Here is a 24,770-nt window from a genome sequence, read left to right as displayed (position 1 = left end):
AGTGTCAGGTAGCTATTCCAGCAAAACCTCCCTTCAAATCCTCTTCTTACAAGGTCTGAAACTTCAAGTAATGCAGAGTGGGGTAAACAAGACCTAACTGTTAGGAGACGGGTAAATGTACTGTTGCCTTTACCTGGAGAGCAGAGAGAACATGGCATGCTGCTTGTATTCCACACCTCAGTTGGTTTCATTCAGTTGGGAGAATTGCTTCACCTGGTCAGGCAGCTATCATGGTTGGAAATAAAGTGCAGTAAGGTTGTGTCCGTAGAACTTTGATGAAGTTAACTTTTAGAGCCATGCAGGTCCTTCAGAAAATACTTGTTTTTCCTTCCTTTATAAATTTCCATTCAGAGCCCAGTAACAGCAGCAGACTTGCGAGCTGGGAAGAGTGTGAGCTGACATAGTCCTCAACACCTGCCCTGTAGACATCCTGTATCCGTTCGCAGCAGACAGCCTGTGCACTGGGTGCCGACACAGGTGTCACACAATGCTGGACACCTTGTGCAAATTGTTTTTAGTGTGCAGGTGTGCAGGAGCTGCATCAAAACAGCACTCCCAGGCCCTTGTACCTCAGTAATTGCTTTTTGATGGCAAGTGGGAAGCATCCTACTCAATCTGGCTGGCTGCTTTTTACTTCCTTTAGTCCAACAAAACAAATGTGCTGCATTTTCTTAATAGTGCTCTGCAAGTACAATCTAAGAAGTTAAAGAATTCTAGATAAATTTACCCTTTACTGCCCCTAAGGGCACCAAACTTTTTGGGAGTGATGGGGGAAGGGAACTAGGTCGTTTCTTTCCCGTCAAAGTGTATGTATCTGGTACTTCTAGAAATGTGGTTTTCAGTAATAACAGGATGTGTGTCAGCAGTATTGGTGCAACAGGCATGCATGGTGTGTGCAACAGTGTCTGGATAGCATGCCCTGTAACATGGGTGGCATTGGAATGATAAAAGTCACTTAAAATTCTAAATGAAATAAAACATTCTTTTCCTGAATTGCCTTTTTTTCTTCTTTCCGTACATTTACAAGCTGTATTCTTTTGAAAAGCACAAAATTCTAGCACTAGCACAATGCAAATATGCCATTATGGATAGTGGTAAACTACTGGTCCTGGTCAACTGTCCCTGAACTTAGTGGAGTTCGGTCAATGGCAGTAAAGCTGTACTTTCATGAAGGCTCATACTTCTATGTCCACTAACAAAGAGGTTTTTTTTTCAGACTCTTGTTAAAGACAGACATATTCTGACATAACTTCCCCAGAAATCTTGTACTCTGTAAAACAAAAGACAACAGATGTTGCCCGTAGAGGAAAAGAGTTTTGATCAGAGCACCCAGAGTGGACTCTTCCTGTCATTAAAACAAAGGAGGGTTCTGAAGACATTTTGAGGCAATTTTGTAAAGTCTGTCAGTGTGAGGCAGTATCAGAGAAAGTACAAAGGTGTTTGAAAACACAGTAAGTAGACAGACAGACAGCAATCCTGGCTAGGTATAAGGGAAATGTGATTATAAAAAAATAGACTTGTTGAGGATTAATGGAAAAAGACGTAAAAGTGAAGAAGCACAGTTGCTTTTGGAAGAGAAAACCCTTTTCTGCCAGTTTGGTCCCCATGAAAATGCGGAAAGAAGGGAAATTGCGGTATGTGTGTAAGATAATTTTAAGAATGTCTCTAAGTATTAGAGTAATTCTGATATGCTTTCCAATATAAATTTATTCAGTTTAACTCAGCTTTTTTTCTAGCATTGGATTTCAACTTTACCTAAGGGTACACCATTGACATGGGGTAGGTCATATTTGTTTAAAGTTGCAATCCATGGCAATAATTACAGTGTCATAGTACAGTATGTGTGGTTAAACTTCAACTTACTTGCTTGTTTAGAGTTTTTCCCTAATAAGATGGAAAGTACTTCAGGTTATTTCAGCAAAGATATTCAACAAAAGTACTTTCTTCCCTAAACTAAAGTAAGACCCCCACCTGGAGCACTGCATCCAGGCCACAGAGATGATCAGGTGGCTGGAGCATCTCTGCCATGGAGATAGGCAGAGAAAGCTGGGGACCAGTTCACCTGGAGATGACCCTGGGGAGACCAGAGAGCTCCTTCCAATGCCTCACAGGGCTCCAAGAGAGCTGGAGAGGGACTTGGGACAAGGGCCTGGAGTGACAGGACAAGGGGGAATTGACTTCCCACTGCCAGAGGGCAGGGTTGGAATGGATATTGGGAAAGAATTGTTCCCTGTGAGGGTGGGCAGGCCCTGACACAGGTTGTCCAGAGAAGCTGTGGCTGCCCCTGGGTCCCTGGAAGTGTCCAAGGCCAGGTTGGATGGGACTTGGAGCAACCTGGTCCAGTGGAAGGTGTCTGTGCCCATGGCAGGGAGGTGGAACGAGATGAGCTTGTAAGTCACTTCCAACCCAACCCAAATCATTCTGATTCTATGAACATTCTGAAACACCTGAGCTCTTCTCATCTTAGCTGGCACATCTGAATTCAGCATCAAGGGAAAAACAGACTCAGAGATTGGATACTTGTTTAAGAAGTGCTATGAAATACCACTTTCAGCAAAGCAGGAAATAGAAGACAGATTTGTGAAGAAGTTTTGTAAAGAAGGCTAAGGAAAATGGTTTAGGTTAAAAAGAACCAGTACTGTTCACCTGACCTTTGTGTACATGTAGACACACATCCCATTGCTTCACCTTTCAAAATGCAAATTTCTTGAAAACAGGTTGAGGGGAATCTAGAATGGCCAATGAAATGACATATGGAATTAATACACTTCCAGCAATAATCATGCAGAGAAAATGAAGCCTGATCCCATGGATGCTACATTTCATGAACTATGTGAAATAGCATAGTACAACTGTATTGTGCATGGGTTTGGGAAAAATTTAAATTAAGTCAAAAGTCAGTTGAAATACACACAGAAGCATGTCATTAAAATTCTGAGAAATTATATGGTTAATGACACTGTCTACAGTAATATTACGTGCTTAGGCATTCTTTTCCAGCAGAGGGTGCTGGCTGTTTTTTTTTTAAATATGTTATGTAGGGGTCATTTAAGGTGCTATACATAGCAGAAGCCTAAAACAGGAATAAAACAGAGGTTTCCAGCCTTTATTAAGACACCTTCAAGAAAAGCAGGTGCTGCATGATTCCACTATTAGCAGAGCAGGGTTTATACCCAAGATTTCAGAGGCTGTCCTGTTGTGCTGCATGAGACCTACCCAGGCAGCAAACACCACCATTTTACAGTACTTTAAGTGTCAGTTTGGAAACTCATACAGAATCTCATAATCATTCGGAGAAGAAGGTAATTATTTTTCAGATAGGTTTTTTTCTGAATTCTTGTAGAAATACCAGTAACTAATGGCTATTTTTGAAAGACTGTAGCCCATGAACAGTAGTTTCAATGTCCTGAAAGTGATAGAGGACAGAGTAGAAAACATTTTGCCAGAGAATCCTGTACTCCTGCTCCAGTGGGAACTGACGCTCTAAGTTTTAGAGGAAAGTGTGTTGCTTGGCATTACACCAATAGGATAAACTCAAATAAGAAGTCTATTAAATGATTGGAGATTCATATGAAATTATTTTTCTTTCGCCTGAGGGGGAGGGAAATGTAGGAAAAATACCTTCTCACATACTGCCTTTGGCTTTGATGTAGTTATTAGTGTTGTGAGCATCAGGACTCAAGCAAATTTCAAATCTATGTTTAATGTTATTTTTATAGTTTATTTTCGAATTGAATTTTTCTGCTTTGGAAAGCACACTTATACACATTTAACTGGGATGTCTGAAGATGTTTAAACTGCTCTGAGTTTGATAGTCATTGAAAACCTTTAGTAACCAGGAGATTGGAAAGACACCACAATGTATTCTGGGCATCATACAGTATCTCAAAGCTTCCTCTGCATACTCTCACTAGATTTTTGTTATCTAACGTTCAAAACTGCAGGCCAGTCTGATAGGCTGGGTGCAATCTTGCATGTAGCTACGAGTTCACAAAGCCAATTTTTCCTGATACCTGCAGGTACTGTGCCTGAACGTTGCCTTTGGAGATGCTGTTAATAAGAGAAAGGTGCACCCTCCTTTTGCATAACTTCAAGTACCACTCTCAATTGCCAAGAAGCCCACAAAACCCTGTTTGATTGCCCTGGAAGAACACACACGGTCACTGCCCTGCGGCACCATCACCCGGACCTGAACCCGGTTCCAGATTGGAGGTTCCGAGTAGCTCGTCGATGCACCGAAAAGGGAGAGGCCTAGCCCATGCTGGGCGAGGGGACGCGAACGAACAGCACTTCACAGACTCTTGCCCGGCTGCGGCCAAACCCGCCGCTCGGGGCCTGGCCGCAGACGGGAGCGAGCGCGGACGCGGTGCTCTGCGGGACGCTCGGGCTGTCCGGAAGCCCTGCCCGGATCCCCCAGGCTCGCCCTACTGCGGAGCCCCCGAGCCCGTACCCTCAGGCGCGCTGGCCCCCTGAGCCTCGTGTGGAGCCGCGCTCAGACCGCCAGGGGGCGCGACCAAGGACGGCGCCGCAGCACCTGCGCTCGCGCGCTCCCGCCCCGCCCGCGCTCATTGGCGCGCGCTCCCGCGCGGGGAGGCGGTTGGCTGGAGCGCGCGTCAATCCGCACGCCTCGGCCCCACCCACCGGTCCCCAGCCGGCCTGGGCCTCGTCCTCGGCGGTGCTGGGGGCGTCTGCCTCTCACCGAGAGAGCTCGTGGGCGTTGCTGGGGACATCCGGCCCCGAACAGGTGAGACGCGGACGAGCCCCGCGTGCCCGGCAGAACAGGTGCGACCGGCCGTCTCAGCTCCTTGTCCCTCCGCCTTCTGCCGTCCCCGCTCCGGGCGTGTGCTGCGGGCGGAGCTCTGCGGCGACGGGCCCGGACGGACGCCCACCCTCTGGCGGCGCTGCTTGCGGGAGGCCGGCGGCTCCCGGTGCCCCGAGGAACAGCGTCCCGCGCTGCCCCATCGCCGTGCGCCGTGGCGGGTCCGGGGCGCCTCCTGCGCGGGGCGCGGCAGGTGCGCGGGACGCGGGGGGAGCGCTGGGCTTTGGCGGGGCCGGGCGGCTCCTTCCCGCTCCGCGAGCGCTCGTCCGGCCCCTCGGCCTCTCTCTGACAGAGCCCTGGGCCTCTCCCCGCGGGCCGATGACGCTCTGGAGCGGGGCCAGCCGTCCCCACGGCCCTGCCTGCCCGCTGGGGGCTCCGGGGCTGGCCCGGTACAGTGAGGCGGGGCGGGCACGTGCAGTTGGCGCTGCGCGGTGCGAGTCCGGGCGGACGGCGAGATCGGCCTTGGTAGTGATACGGAGTGTGGGGGGAACAGATGGAAACCACCTGGGGTTGGCCACGTCTTCCTGTGGTCTTTAGGAATGAATTTGAAAACTATTCGCATATCATGTGGATGATAACCTGCGGGTCTTGTTAAGAGCCTTGACTGCGATCTGTTCGCAGATCACTTAACATAGCTTTTGCTCTAGCTTCTGTAGGCTTGTGTTGGTTTGGGGCTTTGGCGTGTAGTGGATGGAGGACTGGATGTTGAAATTCTTGACTGTAGAAGTCCATCTTGCCTTTTGTCTGTGGTTTGTTGTTCTGAATCCAACAAAATGGAGCGTACATACTCTGGTCTTACTAATTATTGAAAAAATTGAAATATGTGCTGGTGTCTCTGAGATACAGAAGGATATTCCTTGCCTCAGAAACCTTATCTATGAATGTTGTAATCGATGCCTTTTATGTCCAACAGATGCTTTTATAGTCAGATAATTTTTCTCCTGTTGACCATTCATGCCATGCCTAGTAAATACTCTTCATGTCTGAAGGACAGGAAGACGCTGTAGAGGGCAGAACTATATGCACTTGTTTGTGCATTTTCTGTACGGTGCCCATCCTGCATAGTGTAGCAGCAGTTGGAAGAAAAATACTACAAAACGCTTTTTAAACCAAGTTGTTTTCGTTTTTCTGCTTGTTTGCCTTATTTTAGTAATGGGATGTCATATAGAAGTTGAGGTGCACAGTAATTACAAGGTTTGCCCTTTACTAAAATGCCACATGATGCGGGGCAGACAATAAGCATCGTGGCTGTAATTTGGTTGAAATACTTAAGTGGATGCTAACCCATTTTTGACTTGTCATTTTTATTCCTCTACAAGCTGGGACCATTTGCTCATGCAAGGAGCATGCCTACTGGTTGAATTTTGGGTGTGCGAATAGAATACTGCTTTTCCAGCAAAAGATAGCTTGCTTTGATGCCAGTAGGAATTGTATATTTTTCAATCTAGAAGAAAGACTTTTTTAAGGTGGAGTTTCCCTAACAATAGAAGGAAAACAGGGACTGTAGCAAAGGCACAGTTTTAACACCTATTGATCTGCAGTGATTTTTAGCTTTATCAAAGCAACATGGGCTTTAATGGGATTTTCATGTCAGTCTACATAAAAGAAGCTATCTTTGAGATTATTTTCTTCTCATTTGATTAATAATTTTACTAAACATTAGGTTTTTTAAAAGTTGGTGTAAGGCAAAAGAGGAGAAAAGGGAAGGGCTATAACCTAATATAAATATTACCAAAATGAGTTACCTAAGCAGTATTTTTCTCAGATTCCTTGCCAGTCACATTTGGTGGAAGAGCTATGGCTTTTTTTGCTGAGACAGAGATAGAAGAATTACTGTATTTTGGTTTATGTTCATTCTGCTTTGTTTAGTTAAGCCTTGAAGAAAATGGTATGAGGATGAGTAGCATTTACCATTCATAAAGCACCTTGAAAGAAGTGAGTGAAACCAGTAAACAATCTGTATTTGCTTGGACCTTGTGTTAATTGACAGAGTGAGGAAGAGTTACAAACACATACTTGGATTATATTTAGCTATGAAATTAATACATTGCTCTTCCCTCTGTGATGTATATGTAGTTCTTTTCAGTTTGGGAATTTATCACATGCCAATGAAACTAGAATGGGGAACTAACAATGAAAGTTGTGAGGGAGAGGTAAGAATAAAAGTACCAGAGTGTGTGTTTCAAGTGAGGAATGCTCAGTTTGAGAAGAACTGAGTTGGAAAATGAATGTCACCATAATCCTGTTTCCTGGTATTTACAGGAATGTTATGCTTTTAAACAAGAGATAAAACTGCTGAAAAGCCAGAGCTAGACTCAACAGCACAATGGATGTGTGCAGCGAAATGGGTTGAGTGCACAGCTCCCTTATTCCACTGTAAGTATGCAACTGCATTTAAAGTTACAGATACTTTCATATTTTCATTTACTTACAGAATTGTGTCAGTTCTCTTCTGTTTAGAGGACTTGAGTCATAATAGTATTTTACTGTAATACTGCAGATATGTTTCTTTTTGTGTAACTGTTTCATGAAGATTGCCTGAAGTATAACTTCCCTAAACATATATCTTGGCCTTCTAAGTTATTCAACTTTGCTGACTTGCTTGAAGGGTAATGACGTTTGAAGGAGGACTTCTGCTGAAGAGAGCACTGCAGCTCCATCTTGATATGGATCAAGATGGTATTGGGTTCTTTGCTTGGGGTTTTTATTATTTATTATTTGTGTTTTGTTGAGAACATGTATTGCTTTTGTAATTACTGTTGTCAGCCAGAAATATTTTTCACTTCGTTCCCTTTGACGTTGTGCCGCAGGGCTTTGCTTCTTTGTATTTGTGTTCCATTTACGTGGAATAATTTCCAGTTAACATATGATAACTATGTTCTCATGGTTATAAAGGTTGATTCTATTTTACCACATGCCAACAGGCAGTCTCCACGAGCTACTTTGTGATTTTCTAGTGTGGAGAAAAGGATGCTGAGCGGCAATCTCATTTCTAGCTGCAGCTTCCTGAGAGGGGCTGTGGAGAGGGAGGTGCTCATCTCTTCTGCCTGGAATCCAGGGGCAGGACATATGGGGATGGTTCAAAGCTGCACCAGGGGAGGTTCAGACTGAACATCAGCAAGCATTTCTTTAGTTGAGTGTGGTCAAATACTGGAACAGGCTTCCTAGAGAGGTGGTTGGTGCCCCATGCCTGTCAGTGTTTAGGAGCCTTTGAACAATGTGCTTTAACTTTTGGTCATCCCTGAAGTGGTCAAGCAGTGAGACTAGATGATCGTTGTATGCCTCTTCCAACTGGAACAATTCTGTTCTAAATTTATTTTAAAAAAACCCCAAACCCTACTGGTTACTTCCATTTTTTCTAACCAAGTGTATCAGGTAGGGCCCTAGTGCACTTCAGTTATTTTCACTGAACCAGTTGTCCAGCTAGTTTAGGCTTAAGAAAGAACAGTTATCCTTTGGTAGAATAGTGAAGAATGTTTTCTTAAAAGCATGTTGCAGCTCTCAGTTCATGATTCAGTAGTATAAGGAAAACCATAATCAACTAGTGAAAATAGTAAGCAAATGGTTTTTGAAATCAACTAAGCCAGTTAACTTGTAGGGTCCAGAATGGCTGAATTAGGGCTTATGCGAAACATGTCTAACTCAGTATTCTTCCCTCCAGTGAAAAAATCAGTAAGAACAGCAGTCATCAGTGGTTGCTGACATGGTTATTTTTGTATTTGCTGAAAGCAATGTGAACAGTCAGTAACTTCCTCAGGTTGCTCTACTAACATTCAGAAATTAGAGCACAGGGACTTTCTTGGCCAGAAGTGGTTATCTGTGCTTAAGAGTCTCAGTGACTTTCTTGTGAGTTGGGTAACTAGTATTGAGACTGAACTTAAGGGCACCTTAACTGCATTACATGCATATTAGTAACAGCAATGTAAAATTTGCATTTCCCTTTCAGAGAATGTTGCTTCTGTGGTAAAGATTAAAAAAAAATTGACAAATGCTGATAAAATAACAGCTATAAGATTTACTTCTGTGTTTCATTTTGATGGTGGTATTTTTGGGTTTTTTTCCCAGTTGTTTTTGCACTGTCTTCAGTTTTGCTTCAGAGAGCGTTACATATCTAAATGGGTTTGTCAAGTTGGCAAAGAAGAATAGACAACCTCTGGTGGTATGTATTTTTGTATCCTGATTTATCCAGTTTGCTTTTGGCAGCTTGTGAAGGAGGTCTACTGCAGTGTGCCTGTGAACCTTCTGTGCAAATAGAACGTGTTTTCTTAGTTTTGATTTTTGGCATTTTTTGTGTAATGCATCATTTTAATGATTAACCTGAGCCAGTTGAAAGAAATTGTAAGATTCAAAAGTTGCATGTAATTTTAGTGACTTTTTACTTTTTATTGCCAACATATTGGACCTTTGATAATTTTTAGAATTTCAGAAATTTCTTATAAATCTTGTGGAGTGAAATATTCAAGTACAGGGGAGTTATTATTTTTAGTATCTTTCTCTATGTTGTCTGACAGCCTTTTCATACTGTAGGCTTAGTATTAGTTCCTGTGTTACTTTGTGTGCAGTGGTGCTTTCTGCAGGTGGGGAAACACTTCGAATCACCAAGTGGATTTGACTTAAAAGGATAATTATCTTTAAATACCTATGATTTTCGACAAGGTAGCAAAAGAAGTGGGTGTGTAGAGGAGTGATTTTTCATAGATGTGAATCTTGCAGAAATCTCTGCACATAGGAAGAAGCAGTGCATTTTTAATGCTTGTGTTATACCTGAAACATTTGCTGGGGGTGTGGGGGTGGGAGGGGGGAATCTATTTTGATCCTGTCTAGAATGAAAGTTTCTAGCCTTGCAAGATATATGTATGTGCTGAATGTTAAAAGGCAAAAGTATATTAGTGCTTTTGGGTTTAGATATTAAAAGCATTTTTGTCTCATTTTGATGTAATGAACATTAAAATGTGGTGTAAAACTGAACTTGGGCATGATACAAGTTCACATATGGGATTTTTCTTTCCCCTTTCACAGCGTTATTGATTCCCCACACACTGGAGAACCTATTCAGAAAGGCAGGAATGGAGGACACAAGAATATTTTTATGGCCTTAATGTAAATGCCACATGTTAAAAAAATTACCTACAAAATTACTTTCCACTTCAGTATTGTAAGGACCGTTAAGAAGAGCAGCTCCAGACTTAGAAATACTTTGCAGTCTGTTAATGCTCAAAATATGAGTTAATTTTATCAGGAGGCAAGATAAAGGAAATCGAATCTTGCCTTGTTTAGCAGAGAAGATTTTGGTATTATTTGAAGCAGAATTACTAACTTATTTCATGTGAGATCCTGGGGAGAATTGTCTTTGTAGGAATGAGAAGTGAAAGCCTCATCTTTCTAAAGAGAGTAAAATAAGAGTAAAGTATTTTTATTCTTAGCTGTTTTCTTTTCCAGAATTTTTCTGTTGGTGTGATCAGTGATGTGGGAGGGAACGTGAAGACACAGAGGGAGATGTGGCAGTATCGCTAGTTGCGCATATGAGCAACGGCAGGTTTTGCTGAAAGTGTCCAAGTACAGGAATCAGTGGCAGTGCTTGCCATGGGCTCATCCATGTGTGCTGTTGGGAACGATGACACAATCATGCTGTTTTCTCAGTTAAAGAGAATTGGAGCTTTAGCTGACTTGCTAGTTCTGTAAGCAGTTTGTGGTAGCCTGCAGTTTCTGGATGAGTACTGCCTAGGAGGGACTTTATATAAAACCTAATTCAACGTAAATGACGAATACACTTTTTTTCCCTGCTTTTCTTGAGTTGAGTGGAAGTCAGGATAAAGATTTGGCATGGCTTTAGCGATATTCAGGTGTACTCCTTCACAGTTGGTACCTAGGAAAGAAAAGAGCATCTGTCTCCTAGGTCCTTTGCTCTGAGAAAGAAAAATGAAGTCTCTTGTATTGCTCAGTTGTTTTCTCTGTGCATTTTGGGTTTTTTAATAAATGTTATTTATTCCACAAATTATTTGCTTTGCAGGAATTTCTGTTTTCAACCAGTGCTGGCTCAGCTGAAACTTCCTGCATCTTGTGGAGAGCATGTATAAAAGGAATGACCTCATGGCCAATGTGATGGTCACCTCTGCCACTCCAGAGGTACAGTTCCTTGGGTTTAATTAGTTCCTGTATCAAAATGGAAATTTTGGCTTGTTTCAGCTTTCACTAAAGCCCTTTCCACTACTAGTCAAGTACCACACCATTTGTAAGAAAAAGAACTAGTGTGACAAGAGAGTAATTTCAGAGCACTCCCTGGTTCATGGCCACTTTTTTATTGTTGTTGATGAGGATTACTGATTTTGTTTGGTTTTAAATAGCATTTTTGACCTATTACTCTGTAACTTAAAGCAGCCATTTATTAGTGAGTTCAGAGCAATGTAATATACCATTAAAATGGAGTCAGCCAGAAATATCCAGCTGCTTTTTTTTTTTTTCCTTTTTTTTTTTTTTTTTTTTTTTTTTCATTTACTAGTCTGCTAGTGAGAGTGCTCTAAGATTTTGTTCGTTTTAATGTTTGTATCCTTTGGAAACCAGGGAGCTACTTTTGTGCTCATTCCGTGTTGAGCTGTTGTGCACCACCTGTTTGCTCCATGACAGCCAGTGGAACACTGCTTGGGAATTAGCTGCCTGACTGAACTTTAGTGGTTTTTCACTTTCAGCTAATATTATGATGAAATACTATTAATCAGCTACAGTAAAGCTTGTCCTGTAAAGCACACATTTTAAATGTGGGATTGGAGGAACTCCTTTTCAGCTTTAAGATGGAGACTAATACTGTATGTATTCCAAACCTGGGTGCACCATGGATTTATAAAGGAGCATGTGAATAATCTGCTACATATTTTCTCTTTCTGAGACTTAATCAAATCTTGTGAAGACCCTTTTCAGTTTTTCATTGACAGCTTTTTTTTTTTGCCACATTAAATAAATAAAATGATCCATAGTTTTCAGCAAGTCTACAGGTTTTTTCAGATTGTTGAATATATAATAAACATCACTTATCTATACATAATTCTCTTCATATTCACATATTTTCACTGCTTGTAACAACTGCCTTGTAATTAATTATTTATCATTGCAAGGACAGTTTCTATGTTTCAAGAGCTTAATGTCTTTGGAGTGAGGAACCATGTCAAAAATCTTTTGTAAGCCCCACAAGATGGTATTAATCTTGATCCTTTATTCACTACCCTCGGTAGATACTGAGGCAGTGCATCTCTGTCTGAATGCTGACTTGGCACTTTCCTGATACAGCATACCTATCTGTGTTTCTGTTAATTCCACTTTATTCTCTTCCTGGGTTTGACCAGTACAAATGTCAGGCTTTCCTATCAGTAATTTGCAGGTTAAGTGTCAGAATGTGTCAATTTTCCCTTTGTTGTAATGTTATGGATAGAGCAGCTTGACTTGCATCTACACACTCATTGCATTGCTTATTTAATTTTAAAAATCCTATGGAATGTGAATCTTCAAAATCCCAATACATTTCTTTTTGTGTGAAAACTTTCATTTAGTCTATGATTTTAAAAATGGCTTGCTAAAGCTGAAAACTTCATAGAGCTAAAATTTTGTCAATGTAGTTTTTGCAGAAGAAAGTTGGAAACATTTGTGAACAGTGCAAAACTAAATTTGATAATTTGGTGTGTGAAACTTCTTGAAGTTCATACATTTTCTTGTCATTACTTAGTATTTTTACACATATTTCTTTTCTGAATTTGAGATGAAATTCATCATTCTGCAGATAAGCCTCCTATTTTTTCTTTGTAGGGTAGTAGCAGCTCAGATTCTCTGGAAGGGCGAAGTTCAGATTATGCCAATAAAAGCTACGATGCAGTTGTATTTGATGTGTTGAAAGTAACTCCTGAGGAGTTTGCTGTAAGTAGAAATTTTATTTTTGCATTTAAGCTTGTATAATATTCAGGGCTTGCAGAATACTGAAAAACATATTAAATATTATTTTCTTTTAAAAAAATCTTTTGAACTTCTTGTGTTCTTGAAAGCAAATTTCTGATTATATCAACTTCAGTAAAATAAGCCTGTCGTGGGATTTAATGATTTGGTATTGATCTGACACGGCATGTTTGTTTTACTGTGTAAAGTCATTTGCATTTTTTTAGGAGAGCCTAGCATAGGTTTAAAGATGTTAGTTACAGAATCATAGAATCCTAAAGGTTGAGAAAGACCTGTAAGATCATAAAGTCCAGCCTTGGCTGCTAAACACAGTCTGATTTTTTTTTTTTTTTTTTAATTGACAAATACTCAGCTTCTCTCTTGAAACAACAATTTCTTAAAAGCAGAGAAGAAGCTTGCAGAGAGGAAACAATTTCATTTCCTTGATAACGATTTTTCAGTGTTAAACTGAAAGCAGAATTGCATTTTTGACAAATATCCAATGCAATTCTTGTCCTTGCTCCTTATTTTTAATTTGCTTGCTGTCTTGCTGGGGTACTGGAAGGAGGGAGGATGAAAGCTACCACACGTAGTTGAATGTTTTCATTAATAGTTCTGTGCATCACAGTGATGTTTCATTATTTCATACGAGTTTGTTTAATACCTGTTCACCAAAAAAAAATCTTGGAGATAGGCCTACCATATTCCTTTAAGTTTGTTGTCACTTTGGAACAGACTTTGAGCCTTTTTTAATACTGATGCAGACCACACAGATGCGAGTTGTTGTTAGGTAAAATTATTAAAATACTTGGATGGCCAATCTGCATCAACTCGGTTAAAAAAATCCCAAGGTTTTTGCTCTTAATTCTCCAAGTTCAGATGATCTATGGTCAAGGACTGCATTCAGAAATTGATAGAGCCACAATTTAGGTAGGACTGTAAAATCATGTGAAAAATAGGTATGTCTGATTTCATCAGAATAGGAATATTAAGTCCAAAGGCAGCCCAGAACACAGAGTATAGTCTACATTTGTGATTGTCTTGGAACTGTATTTATAAAATTATGAAGTCAAGATAAAGTTGCTTATAAGTTAAAACTCATCAGTTTTCTATTCCTACTGCTTTTGGTTTGAGATGGAAGCATGTTGATTGAGGATCTTGATTTAATGCTACAGTTTAAAACCACACATGTATGCAGCCATACACCCTTGTTTCATTGTAACATATTTTTGAAGTCTCAATTCCAAACTTCTGTAAGCTGCTTTTTTCTCTCCAATTTTGTTTGCCACCTGTAGCCATGAGCAAAACAAAAAAACCCCCCACCAACCTGCAGAGAAACAAAAAACTGAAATGTGTGTCTGTGGGACTGAAAATAATTGGTGTATGACCCATTTAAAGCATATTCCAGTCATAACTAATTAACATATAATAACTTCTTGCCTTTCAACCCACTGAACGTAAAATGTATGCTGCTCTCTGTGTGAAAGGCATATAATTCTTCCTGCCATGACTGTCTCAGGCATTATTGCATGACAGGAAGATTCTTAAGCACAGGTATTTCCCTTAGACTGGTGCAGGTACTGAGAACTTTCACCTGGGGACAGCCAAGGAATGATGTGTCACTCAGGATGGGGCGCTTCTACTTGTGGTGTGTCAGCCTGGACAGGTGAGGCCAAAGTCAGGGCTCGTTAGTTCTAGTCTGTGAGGAATATGTTTATGGTTTGTAGTTACTGAAGGACAGATGGAAATATGTCAGTTAGCTCTTCGTATTACATGATGTGAAATTCTGTCTTCATTGCAGAGCCAGATAACTTTGATGGATATGCCAGTATTTAAAGCTATACAGCCTGAGGTAGGTTTTCTTAAACCATCTGCTTACATCTTTGGAATTCAGTGCCTGAGGAAATGTGATGATTTGTTCAAAAATGCTCACCTTCTTGCGCTGCACTCATTTTTCTAGGTGTATTCCTTGTTAGAACAGTGAATCTGTAATTCAGCATGAGTTACTTTTATTTGTCATCTGTTGCCAAAGGAGATGACTGTGCTTTTCTGGAAGTCTTCTTGTCGTGCTTTGAGTTGAGCATTTCTTCAGGATAAGTTTATCAAGCATAAAAATTCTCTGTTCTCCCTTCTGCCGCTGTTTTTCAATTCATATTTGATTTCAGAATTTGACTCATGCCTCTGGCCATAATCGGTATTTTAGGCTGCATCAGCTGCTTGATAAGCTTTTTAATTGTATGATCATTTGTAAGATTCAAAATAATAAATGCCGGGAATAAATCAGCCCAAACCCGTAAAAGTTAGTGTATTAGTGTCTTCTTGAGATTTTAACCTTTTAAGAAAGACACAGAAGGGAGCTTGAGGCCTGTTGAGGTAAAGCAGTCAAAGTTAACATAGACATTTGAAAATCAATAATAAGAAGTTGAGAAATTAAGAACAAAAGTAGTTATCAGAATATGACAAATCTGCATAAAAATAAGATAAAATAAATTTATTTAGTGTGAAAGGTACAAGAATCACATGATTCTTGCTTCAGGTGTTTTAATATAAGAACATGTATTCACATACATTGTTGCTTGTTGTCTTCTTGTCCTAAGGTTAGAATATCATGAATATATACAGGGAAGCCCCCTGCCGCCCCCATAATGTCAGCAGAACTGAATTTCTGACATCAGTAGGGGCAGTCAAGTTTAGAGGGTTTTTAGTGGAAGCTTTATCCATCTAATTTGGTTGCTAACAAAACAAGTCATCATTTATTACAACAGTTCAGAGAGATTAGCAGACTTCTATTTTAAGAAAGACAAATTTTTATTTTCCTTTCTTGATACTATCGGTATCTATCTATACTATCGGATACTATCGATACTACTGTCCTTCCTGTCAGATAATTTATTTTTTGTTCCTCCCCAGAACGCCAAGACAGTTTTGTAGCTGAAAACACTTTCCTTCTTCTGAAATTTCATGTGTTCACCAGGAAGTTGGGGAGACTTTTCTTTCCTGTGGGGAAAAAAATGCCAAATGAACAATGCAATAAGAAATTAGCAAAACCCATAGAAAAATCCGGTAACAAAAAAATTTCAATGTGAACAAATTGATACATAGGTACTTTTTCATGAGGAATTTTTGTTTAGACAAATATCAGAGCAAAATGGAGTTTATTCTGACTGCCTTTGCCAAAAGCAGAGGTAGTGTCATATTCTGAGGAGATGAGATAATAAAAAATAAAATACAAAGCTATAGATATTCATACTTAAAGCAAATTTTGCATTTACTTTAGTTGCTGTGAAACCTGTGTGCCATAGAATTTTATAGCAAAAAAAAAAAAAACCCAACTGAACTCAAAACAATTGATTTGTTGTTCTTCTTTTCCTTTGTCATTACTTCATTTTGCCTTTTGGAAATGAAATCTCCTGAAGTGTTACTCTGGCAAATAGATGTAACTCAGTGAGGAGTGATCAGAAAAAAAAGAATGTATTTTCAGCATCTGCTAGAATACAGATCTTTGAATAAGTAGCAGTTACCATGACCTATTAGTTGTTAATTGTGCTTTCTTATTTTCACTTTACTGGAATCACCATTATAGTTTGTTTGCCAAAAATAAACAATTGTTTCTATCCTGAAATTCTGCCAACTGTAGGACTAGGTTTTAAAGCAAGAAATAGTCTGTGTATTTGTCATCAACCTGCGCCCTGTTACTAGGTAAGTTACTAGACTATGAAGGTTAACATTTTCTGGTTGAAATTTAAGGTTTTAGTCTTTAAACATGACCTTACGCATGGATGGAAATACCTAAGATTTTAGAGTTTTGGTTGCTAAGTCTTAAACACACAAACATTCTTTAAATGTGGCACTTGCTGAGGCTTTTTCCTGCTTTTCAGCAGCTGTTACTAAAAAACACATCTGCGTGTTACTTTGCAGATTTTAGTAAGAGGATGCCTAGTTAACAATTCTTTGTTCTCCAGCAGAAATAATTATGCTTACCTTCTAGATTCCTACATAACTTTACTTAGATTTTTTCCAAGTCCTGAAATTGCAATCTCCACAAATTTCAGGGGTTTGCACTCTTGATGGGAAAGTTTCTTGACTGTGTGCGTTCAGGAAACTGCCAGCGTCCTTCCATTAAAAAAAAAAAAGTGTAATTCCATATTACACTGTATTTTAGCATTATAAAAAAAAATCAGCAGGGGCATTTGGAATCACTCACTTTTATCTACCTTCTTATTCAGTCTAAATTTTAAACCTAGTCAAATGATTTTGTCATACACAGGATTTTCCATTGTTACTCACTACCCCACTGGCAACTGCTTAATATCCTTAGGTTACTGACCTCTTCCACTTTTCTGACAAAGGTAAATTTTGCTGTCCCTAGTAGAGTGTCTGAGATTTTATTCCACATAAACATATGATTTCAGTATCGTAAGATCAGACATGAACTTATTCATGTGGAGAATCTGTGTCATGACAGATGCAAATTGGCATTTTTATCTGCAGAAGGCTTGAGTGCTGGAGATGGGGATTCAAAATATGTTTGGAACTGGAAGTGCTTTTCCTGCTGCTCACACAGGCATGTACAGATCTCTAGAGTGTGTTCCATTTATTAGCATTACAAAGTGCTTTTCAGAGGCAGAACTCTCTTTGGCTGACTCTGCCTTTTTATGTGAAGATGTCTAAAGTTAGTAGCTTACATTTGGAAAACTGAACAACATTTTGATTGAAACTGAGACTTGTGGTTCTAAAAACAGAAGAGTGATTCAGAACTAGTGATAAGAAGAACTCATTTCTGGTTTTTAAGGCAAGTTTTAAATGTGTTTCCTAGGAACTAGCCAGCTGTGGATGGAATAAGAAAGAAAAACACACCCTCGCTCCAAATATTGTTGCCTTTACTAGGAGGTTTAATCAGGTAAATAATTTGATTACTGTCATGAACAGGTGCTGTTTGACAGTTGTCTTTGAGTATAAAGTTAAATGGAACTACTGATACGAATTAAAACCTGTTTTTCCAAATGACGATTAAGATTTTTAAATGCCAGCTCCTGTTTTCAACTGCTTTGTCCATGTTTTCATGTTGTTCCTCTAGACTATTTGTTCCCAATTATTAGTTCCTAATATGTTTTGCTCTAGTACATTGTTAGCAATCTGTTCTTTTTTTTCCTGTTTCACTTGCTCATTGGGTTATCTTGGTGTTGTCTCACTTCTCTGCCTCTTATGGTGGTAATGCTTCAGAGTAATTGCAGTCATAGAGACAAGAATTCATGGGATCAGAACTCCTTCTTTCCTTACCCTGCTTTCTTCCTGGAGCATTGTGAGAGTTTGCAAGTATTTCATTTAATAAAGTCCATTTGTTTGTAATAAGTTATATGTGTTTACTTTATAGGTCAGTTTTTGGGTTGTACGAGAAATACTAACAGCACAGACCTTAAAAATAAGGGCAGAAATACTGAGCCACTTTGTGAAAATAGCTAAAGTAAGTGCAAATTTTTTATACTGTCATTCAAAACCTTAATTCCTTCTTGTTTCTGCACTATTCCTGTGAGCCATTGTTGGGTTGCAGGGGGTAACAATTCTGTTTTAGTATATCTGGTACATTGCACCACATGAGTAAGATAAAGGCATGAGAACTGTTCTTTTCTACTTGGTTATATGAAACTACCCAGTTCAGTGTGACTCATCTTGTACCTTTGCCTACAAAGTCTAGAAGTGGCTTAGGTTGTTGGTGGCCAGTTGTGTGTTGACAGCATCAAATGTGGTTGCAAACTGTTCTGTTTGTTTTCTTCCCACCATTTTCAAACTTAAGTTTTATGAAAATAAATTTCTTGCTTCTAAATTGGCTATTGTGAGACTTGTATTCCTGCTTGCAATATGTAGCTGCTGGTATAAAGCACTGCTATTATAGCTCAGTTATTTTAAGGAGTTTTAATCTTAACTGGAGGAGGAAAAAAGTTTTAAAATACTTCTCTTTCATGACTTGTGGTTATTCTGTTTTATACGACCCTGAGTGTGACACAGCACTCAGTTTAAAGTCCTGAGTGCTAATTTTTAATGTGTGAAATTTGTGTGTGTGTGTGTGTGTGTGTCGGTAATTAAAATAATACTTTCCATGTAATGCAAAAGAATTTTTGTATTGTGCGTATTTCCAATCAATTTACTTTGCAGCTTTGTGCTTATAGAAGAAAATTTATCTGGGTAAGTTACTGGCACAAAAAAATACTCCGAGTAATAGGAAAACATTGGACTTGGAGGTCCTAGGTTGTACTTAGAAATAAGAGTTGTGATGTTTGTTTCGGTTTTTTTTTTAGCCTGCAAAAGGGGGAACACTGCCCTCTTTCCTTCTCTTTGCTTTTTTACTTTTCCTTATTTTCCCTCCATAAAGTCCAGATCTTGCTTAAATGCTTCTGAGCAGTGAGTAAATGGATCACTCAGGGATGAATCCAGGCTTTTTTAAGCTTTACAAGGAAGCTACGTGACAACAATTCTCATTTTTCTATTTTATATGTTTGTGCATGTTGTAGCAAGCCTTAAGTAAGACAGCTTTATTCTCAAGTATTGTCTGCCTGAGATCAGTATGTCTTGAGTAATTGTCAACACACAGTAAATTTAAAATATGTTGACGTGAGGTAGATTTTTCCTGTAAAACAGATTGCAAAGTCAAAAGTTGTGTTAATTCTGAGAGGGTTGTCAGCGTCTTTGTGTAATGTTTTTTGCGTGATTAAATCTTTAATTTCCAAAATTGCATGAATTTTCAAGAAAAATGCATGAAATACTTTTTTCCTATTTTCAGTTCTTGAAGGATCAGCCTTAGAAATCAAGTACAGTTTGTATTCTCGAAACTGAAATGCCTATTGTTTTGATGAGTATACTTATAAAATTGGCAACTTTTAAAGTGGTCTTAAGAATCTTGCACATGACAGCATTGGGTAGTATTGTTGTCTGCAGTCATATATGAAAACTTTTTATTTTATTAATGAAAAAGTCACGGTTTATTAATGCAACTTTGAGATTAATTAATCCTGCTTCCCTTTTCAATGTGCTAAAAGCTGTTATTCCCTTTTCCAGAAGCTTCTGGAACTGAATAATCTTCATTCTCTTATGTCTGTGGTGTCAGCACTGCAAAGCGCACCTATCTTCAGGCTGACCAAAACTTGGGCTGTAAGTGTTGCCTTGACCATTGTCCCTTCTGTCTTGTTTGAATTTGGAGGTTCATTAGAATCTGTCATATTGTAAACTTTGGAAGAAGATGCTTTTATGTTCTTGTTTTTGTGGTACTGTGGTAGCAGAAGTAGTAGTTTATTGTTACATGTTTTGTGAAAAGTAGAGTTTTGGCTGGATATTTGTAAACAATCTATTTTCCTGTAAATTTCCTGTTTTCCTGTATGTTCTAGAAGACACTGGTTAAGTGCTCAGGAAGACTTCTGTTGATAAGTAATCTGAAAAGACTCTTGTACAGAGTGTATATCACTGTCCCATTATCCAAAACATACTGTGGCATTTAATACATTACCTAAAAGGAAGGAAAAAGGCTTGGTACAAATATATAAGCGTTAATTTTGTGATTATTATGTGATTTCAATTTTTATTTATTTTAGAAATAAAAAGCATAGATAATTCTATTTTCAGGAACTCAGTCTCTGGAAGGCAGAATTTCTTATCAAAACTTAGAATAAATTTAAATATTTCTTTAAAGAGGAATACACAATTTTAAGTTATTTCTGCTGTATGTAATCTTAAACTATACAAAGGATTGGGTAACTCTCATTAATTAAGTATTCCATACACCATGGAGCACATTAACTGTTCAGAGCTTATAAGTAAAGATGGTTATACTTAAGTCTATCAAGCTTTTAAATGCTTGCAACTTTTTTATTATTTGATTGCCCAGAATAAGGTTATAGTCTAATAAAAAAGTAAGTGCCTGATGCTTTGAGCAGCTTGATGAAGCTTGAACTTAAATAGGGAGAATTGCTCATGTGTGGAATGAAGTACGTGACTAATTTGACTTAGACCTAAAGAGGTGCCAGGCTCTTTGTAGGCACAGTGGTTCAAAAATACAGTACATTGCAGTGGCAGGGCCTCAAACAGTTCTCAGTGCTGATTAAAAGAAAACAGCAAAATTATTCTGAAATATTTTCATTTTTATATTATTTTTTTATTAACAGCTAGACTTAAAAACTAAGTAGTACAAGAACTGAAATTTTCCAGAGGAAGAGGTATATGAAGGAATGTGCTGTGGAGCATCTGTCTGTTGTCAGAAAGGACGCGTGGAAGAAGCCAGTGTACAGTGTCATAAATCTTCACTCACTCAATTGGCTTTTAAAATTATCTTTAAAATATTGCTGAGGTTTCTTAAACCAGCTGAAACAGGAAATGTGTTTTGCTGCAGTTGTGTATTTCATGTTTACTTTTCAGCCTCCTGTCACTAGGATTTTTACATTGCTAAATGTTTTTCTTGTTTTCTGTAGTAAGTCTAATAAATAGAAAATATGGATTTAATATGACAATGGTTTACTTTCATTATACTTGTTTCCAAAAAGTTTTGTCATGCTTTTAATAAGGTACTGTTGAAATTGCAGTATTTGCATTTATTTAGAGCATTTTCTGTTGCTGTTTGTACTTTGAAATTCAGAGGATTTTTAGCAACTCCGCTGAGTTATGAGAATGTTGGTGACTGTATTACAACATACTTTTTCTCTAAAAATTTAATATTGCTGAGGTTATTCAAAATCGATGTAGTGGTACGAGAATCCTCGACAAATTGGTCAGAAATAATGGTCATATTTTTTCATGGCTTAAGACTTACGCTGAATTGCCTTTTTTTGGACAGGTAGCACGTTTTCAAACATTGTGCTGCTTTGGGTGATGATGATGATGAATTTAATCTTAATTTGACTATGGTTTACCGTGGGTAATTCAACAAGTTAATTGATTGTTGTTGGGGTTGTGTGGATTTGGCTTTGAAAATTTTATGATCTCCATTTTTTTCTGTAGCTTTTGAATCGGAAAGACAAGACCACCTTTGAGAAGTTAGACTATTTACTGTCTAAGGAAGATAATTACAAAAGGACACGAGAGTACATCAGAAGCTTAAAAATGGTTCCTACAATTCCATATTTAGGTGAGTGTGAATAATTACCTTATTTATCTGTTGCTTATTGACAGACGCGCTAATGTACCATGTTGTGCACCTTCGGAGCACTGTATGTAGAAGACATGGTTCACTCCATTTCATATTTAGAAAAATCGAGGTCAGGTTGAGATTTTTAGGCTCTAGATATGTTGCATACTTTCGGAAGGAGTTTTTCTCTCAGGTGAATAAATACATGTGTAATTCAATGTGAAGATGTATTAAAAGAGAGACCTACAGTTAAAGTGCTGTCCAGTCTTGATATTGTTTCCTTTTGTTTTGTGACATGCACCAAGCAGCCATTTGTTGAATTGATTTTTTGGTCAGTATTTCACCTGGGAATATTTATGCACAAAGATTACTGTTAATGAAAGTAGTCCAATATAATGAACTATTTTCTGGCTTTATTGGTGATTTAGTAAGATGCTGAACTGGAGCTAAAAAGGTTTTTAAAGTGCTAACACTGGGTAAAACAAGAGCTCAAGAATTCTGCTTATCCTTCCTGGGTCAGAATTGTTGTCTCTGTATCTGTAACCCCTAATACCTCAACAGATTTATACTCCATGAACACTTGCAGTCTCACTATAAACACATGTGAACTTGCATGCACAGCAGCCAGCTGGCAGGATTTCCTCAACTCTGTCCCGTACCACCTTCTTTTGCTTGAATTGAACATGGTCTTTTTTACCTTCTCTAGATAAACCCTACCTTGTTCATAATGCAATTTGAGGCTACTCCTGATATTATGGACTTCAGTCTTTATCTTTGTTGCCTTCACAGTAAATCTTCAGTTATCTCTCTTCCAAAAGGAAGACTTCTTGGATTACTCGATCATGCCTTGTACAGACGCCACGTGGCATCCTTGGCAACTTGCCTGGGCAGTGTTTCAGTCCTATATCCTATTTTAAGGGGAAGAGGGTGCACATGGAGTGCACTGCCTGCAGAATTCAAGATAGAAATGCAGATTAGATTTTATAGTTACTTCAGGAGTTACTTCAAGCTTTTTCTGCTCTGCTTAATAAATTATAACATTCTGTTAGCTCAAAGTTTCGTAGCATTCACAAAGTAGCAATCATAAGATTATGTCTTCATTGGCAATGGTTTGCTTTTTTGTTTTATATAGAAAGTCAGGATTCTTTTTCCCCCTTGTATGTAACACTATCTGTAGATTTTCATCTTGTTTTACTGTTCAGGCAGTTTGTCTCATAAATCCTTCTGCAATTTCTCTCAGTCTGCCCTTCTCTTTGCTCCTCTCAGTTAGTATCGTTAGCAGATTTTTGTTCCACAATGTGTTCATTCTCATTTTCAGATCACTTACAAATAGGTTGAGCAGCGTGAGTCCCAACACAACTTGCTGTAGAAAACAATCATCACTACTTGTCTAAAATACCTAAAATATTTCTTATTTAATAAATTTGACAGCCATTCCTTATGGCCATACTTCAAAAACTGTGTTTAAAACTTGGTATGAGTTATTGAAACTTCTTCGTCAATAACTTCAGGTTGGAATGAATGTTTAGCTTATCAAAAGATAATATTCACTTGACACTTATTTCAAAATAATATTCACTTGACACTTATTTCAGTGAATAAACATCTTCTCAAGGAAGACAGCATTACTTACAGAACAGCTTCTTTATTCTGTTTAAATGAACAAGTAGACTAGTAGATTTTAGGAGTAACTAGTGAATATAAAATAACTGAAGGAGAGTGACGAGGTGTGAAGATTTGCAGAGTTCTTGTTTTGTGCTGTAGAGCCTCCCATCTCACTGCAGGAAAGTTAATTGTGAGATAACAGTTCTCATTTCAATTGTGGGAGCCTGAGATTGTTTGAAATTAGCTGGAGGATGTACTGGGAGATTAAAACTGACGGTTAAGTTTTCCAGGTACTCCTGTTTATAGAATTGGCTCACAGCCTTGTGTAAGAAATGTTTTAATACTATCCAGTTACTACAACATCACTCCAAGCCACTTTTATATAAGATTTAAAATATTTCTGAAATTAACATAAGTGTTACAAGCCTAATAAAATACTTGGTCAATGAAAGTGAAAGGAAAAAAATCTGCATGTTACTGAGTTACAGGGTTGAATCTGAAATTCATGCTAGTGTTTAGCCAGTCTCCTTGAGACTTTGAATCCTCCTACATATGTTGTATCTCGGGTTTCGTACATGAGAGACCCTCTCTCTCCCTGCTGATTGCAAAGACTAGGCAATGTTGCTGTTCTTCTAAGGTTTTCCCTGTATTCTAAGAGGTGCAGTTGAACATTTTGTGTAACCACATGCATACAGCAGACACCTACTGGTATGTTTACAACCTCAGGCTATAATGTGAGAGACTAATATATTCCTTACTGTGTTTAAAAGTACCATTAAAACATCCAACAGTTGTTTTGTTTTCAGACAGGTCTTTCAATTTTAGAGAGAAAGAAATCATGAGATTGGCAAGCTGTGATAGGGACTGTTGGAAGCACTTAGCCACAGCGTGATGTAAGAAAAAATGGCAGTCTGTTGTTTTGAAAATTCCTGGGTGTAATTGCTAGCTACAGCTTTTTCTTGTCTTCACTGCAGGGGATCTTTTAGGTTGTCTCCATACATTACAGAACAAAGAAAGATGAATATGATCCTATAATCTCTAGATCTGTTGTGCTGTTTGCTTTTTTCCCTCTTGGAATATAAAAATGGGGCTAATTCTGAAAACTTTCAGGAAAGAATTCTTAGGAAATGTGTGTACAAAAGAATAACTGGTTGTCTTCTGAGGTAACATCAATCTTGTGAGAGAGCCTTTTGTACTAAATGCTATAGGTGGAGCCCCATTGTTTCATTCCTGATACATAGATAATGTATTAATTTGACAGCATTTTCTTAACTCTTCTGAGAAAGGTAGAGATATTTCAAAAATTCAGGAGAGCAACCT

At 38.7% G+C, this 24,770-nt stretch overlaps 1 protein-coding gene across 6 annotated transcripts in view; it reads left to right on the top strand.

Annotated features, from left to right (window-relative positions):
• Positions 1 to 4,604: 4,604 nt before the first annotated feature.
• RALGPS1 (Ral GEF with PH domain and SH3 binding motif 1) overlaps positions 4,605 to 24,770 on the top strand; it is an 81,670-nt gene continuing 61,504 nt past the window's right edge. For 2 of the 6 annotated variants that reach the window (XM_085076626.1, XM_085076620.1), the window contains exons 1-10: positions 4,605 to 4,744; positions 7,082 to 7,195; positions 8,885 to 8,978; positions 10,830 to 10,945; positions 12,614 to 12,721; positions 14,538 to 14,588; positions 17,553 to 17,636; positions 18,111 to 18,200; positions 19,790 to 19,882; positions 21,719 to 21,845. In XM_085076626.1, coding sequence (XP_084932752.1) covers positions 10,889 to 10,945; positions 12,614 to 12,721; positions 14,538 to 14,588; positions 17,553 to 17,636; positions 18,111 to 18,200; positions 19,790 to 19,882; positions 21,719 to 21,845 — 610 coding nt within the window. In that variant the 5' untranslated portion in view covers positions 4,605 to 4,744; positions 7,082 to 7,195; positions 8,885 to 8,978; positions 10,830 to 10,888. Of the gene's footprint in view, positions 4,783 to 4,885; positions 5,013 to 7,081; positions 7,196 to 8,884; positions 8,979 to 10,829; positions 10,946 to 12,613; positions 12,722 to 14,537; positions 14,589 to 17,552; positions 17,637 to 18,110; positions 18,201 to 19,789; positions 19,883 to 21,718; positions 21,846 to 24,770 lie in introns of those variants that run through there. The other 4 variants (XM_085076625.1, XM_085076621.1, XM_085076622.1 and 1 more) reach the window with 4 other exon arrangements.

The sequence above is a fragment of the Lichenostomus cassidix genome, chromosome 17, assembly GCF_008360975.1.
Source record: "Lichenostomus cassidix isolate B80296 chromosome 17, HeHo_3.0, whole genome shotgun sequence".
Classification (NCBI taxonomy): Eukaryota; Metazoa; Chordata; class Aves; order Passeriformes; family Meliphagidae; genus Lichenostomus; species Lichenostomus cassidix.
Note: the sequence above shows the minus strand (reverse complement) of the source record. Positions and strands in the feature narration are given on the sequence as shown.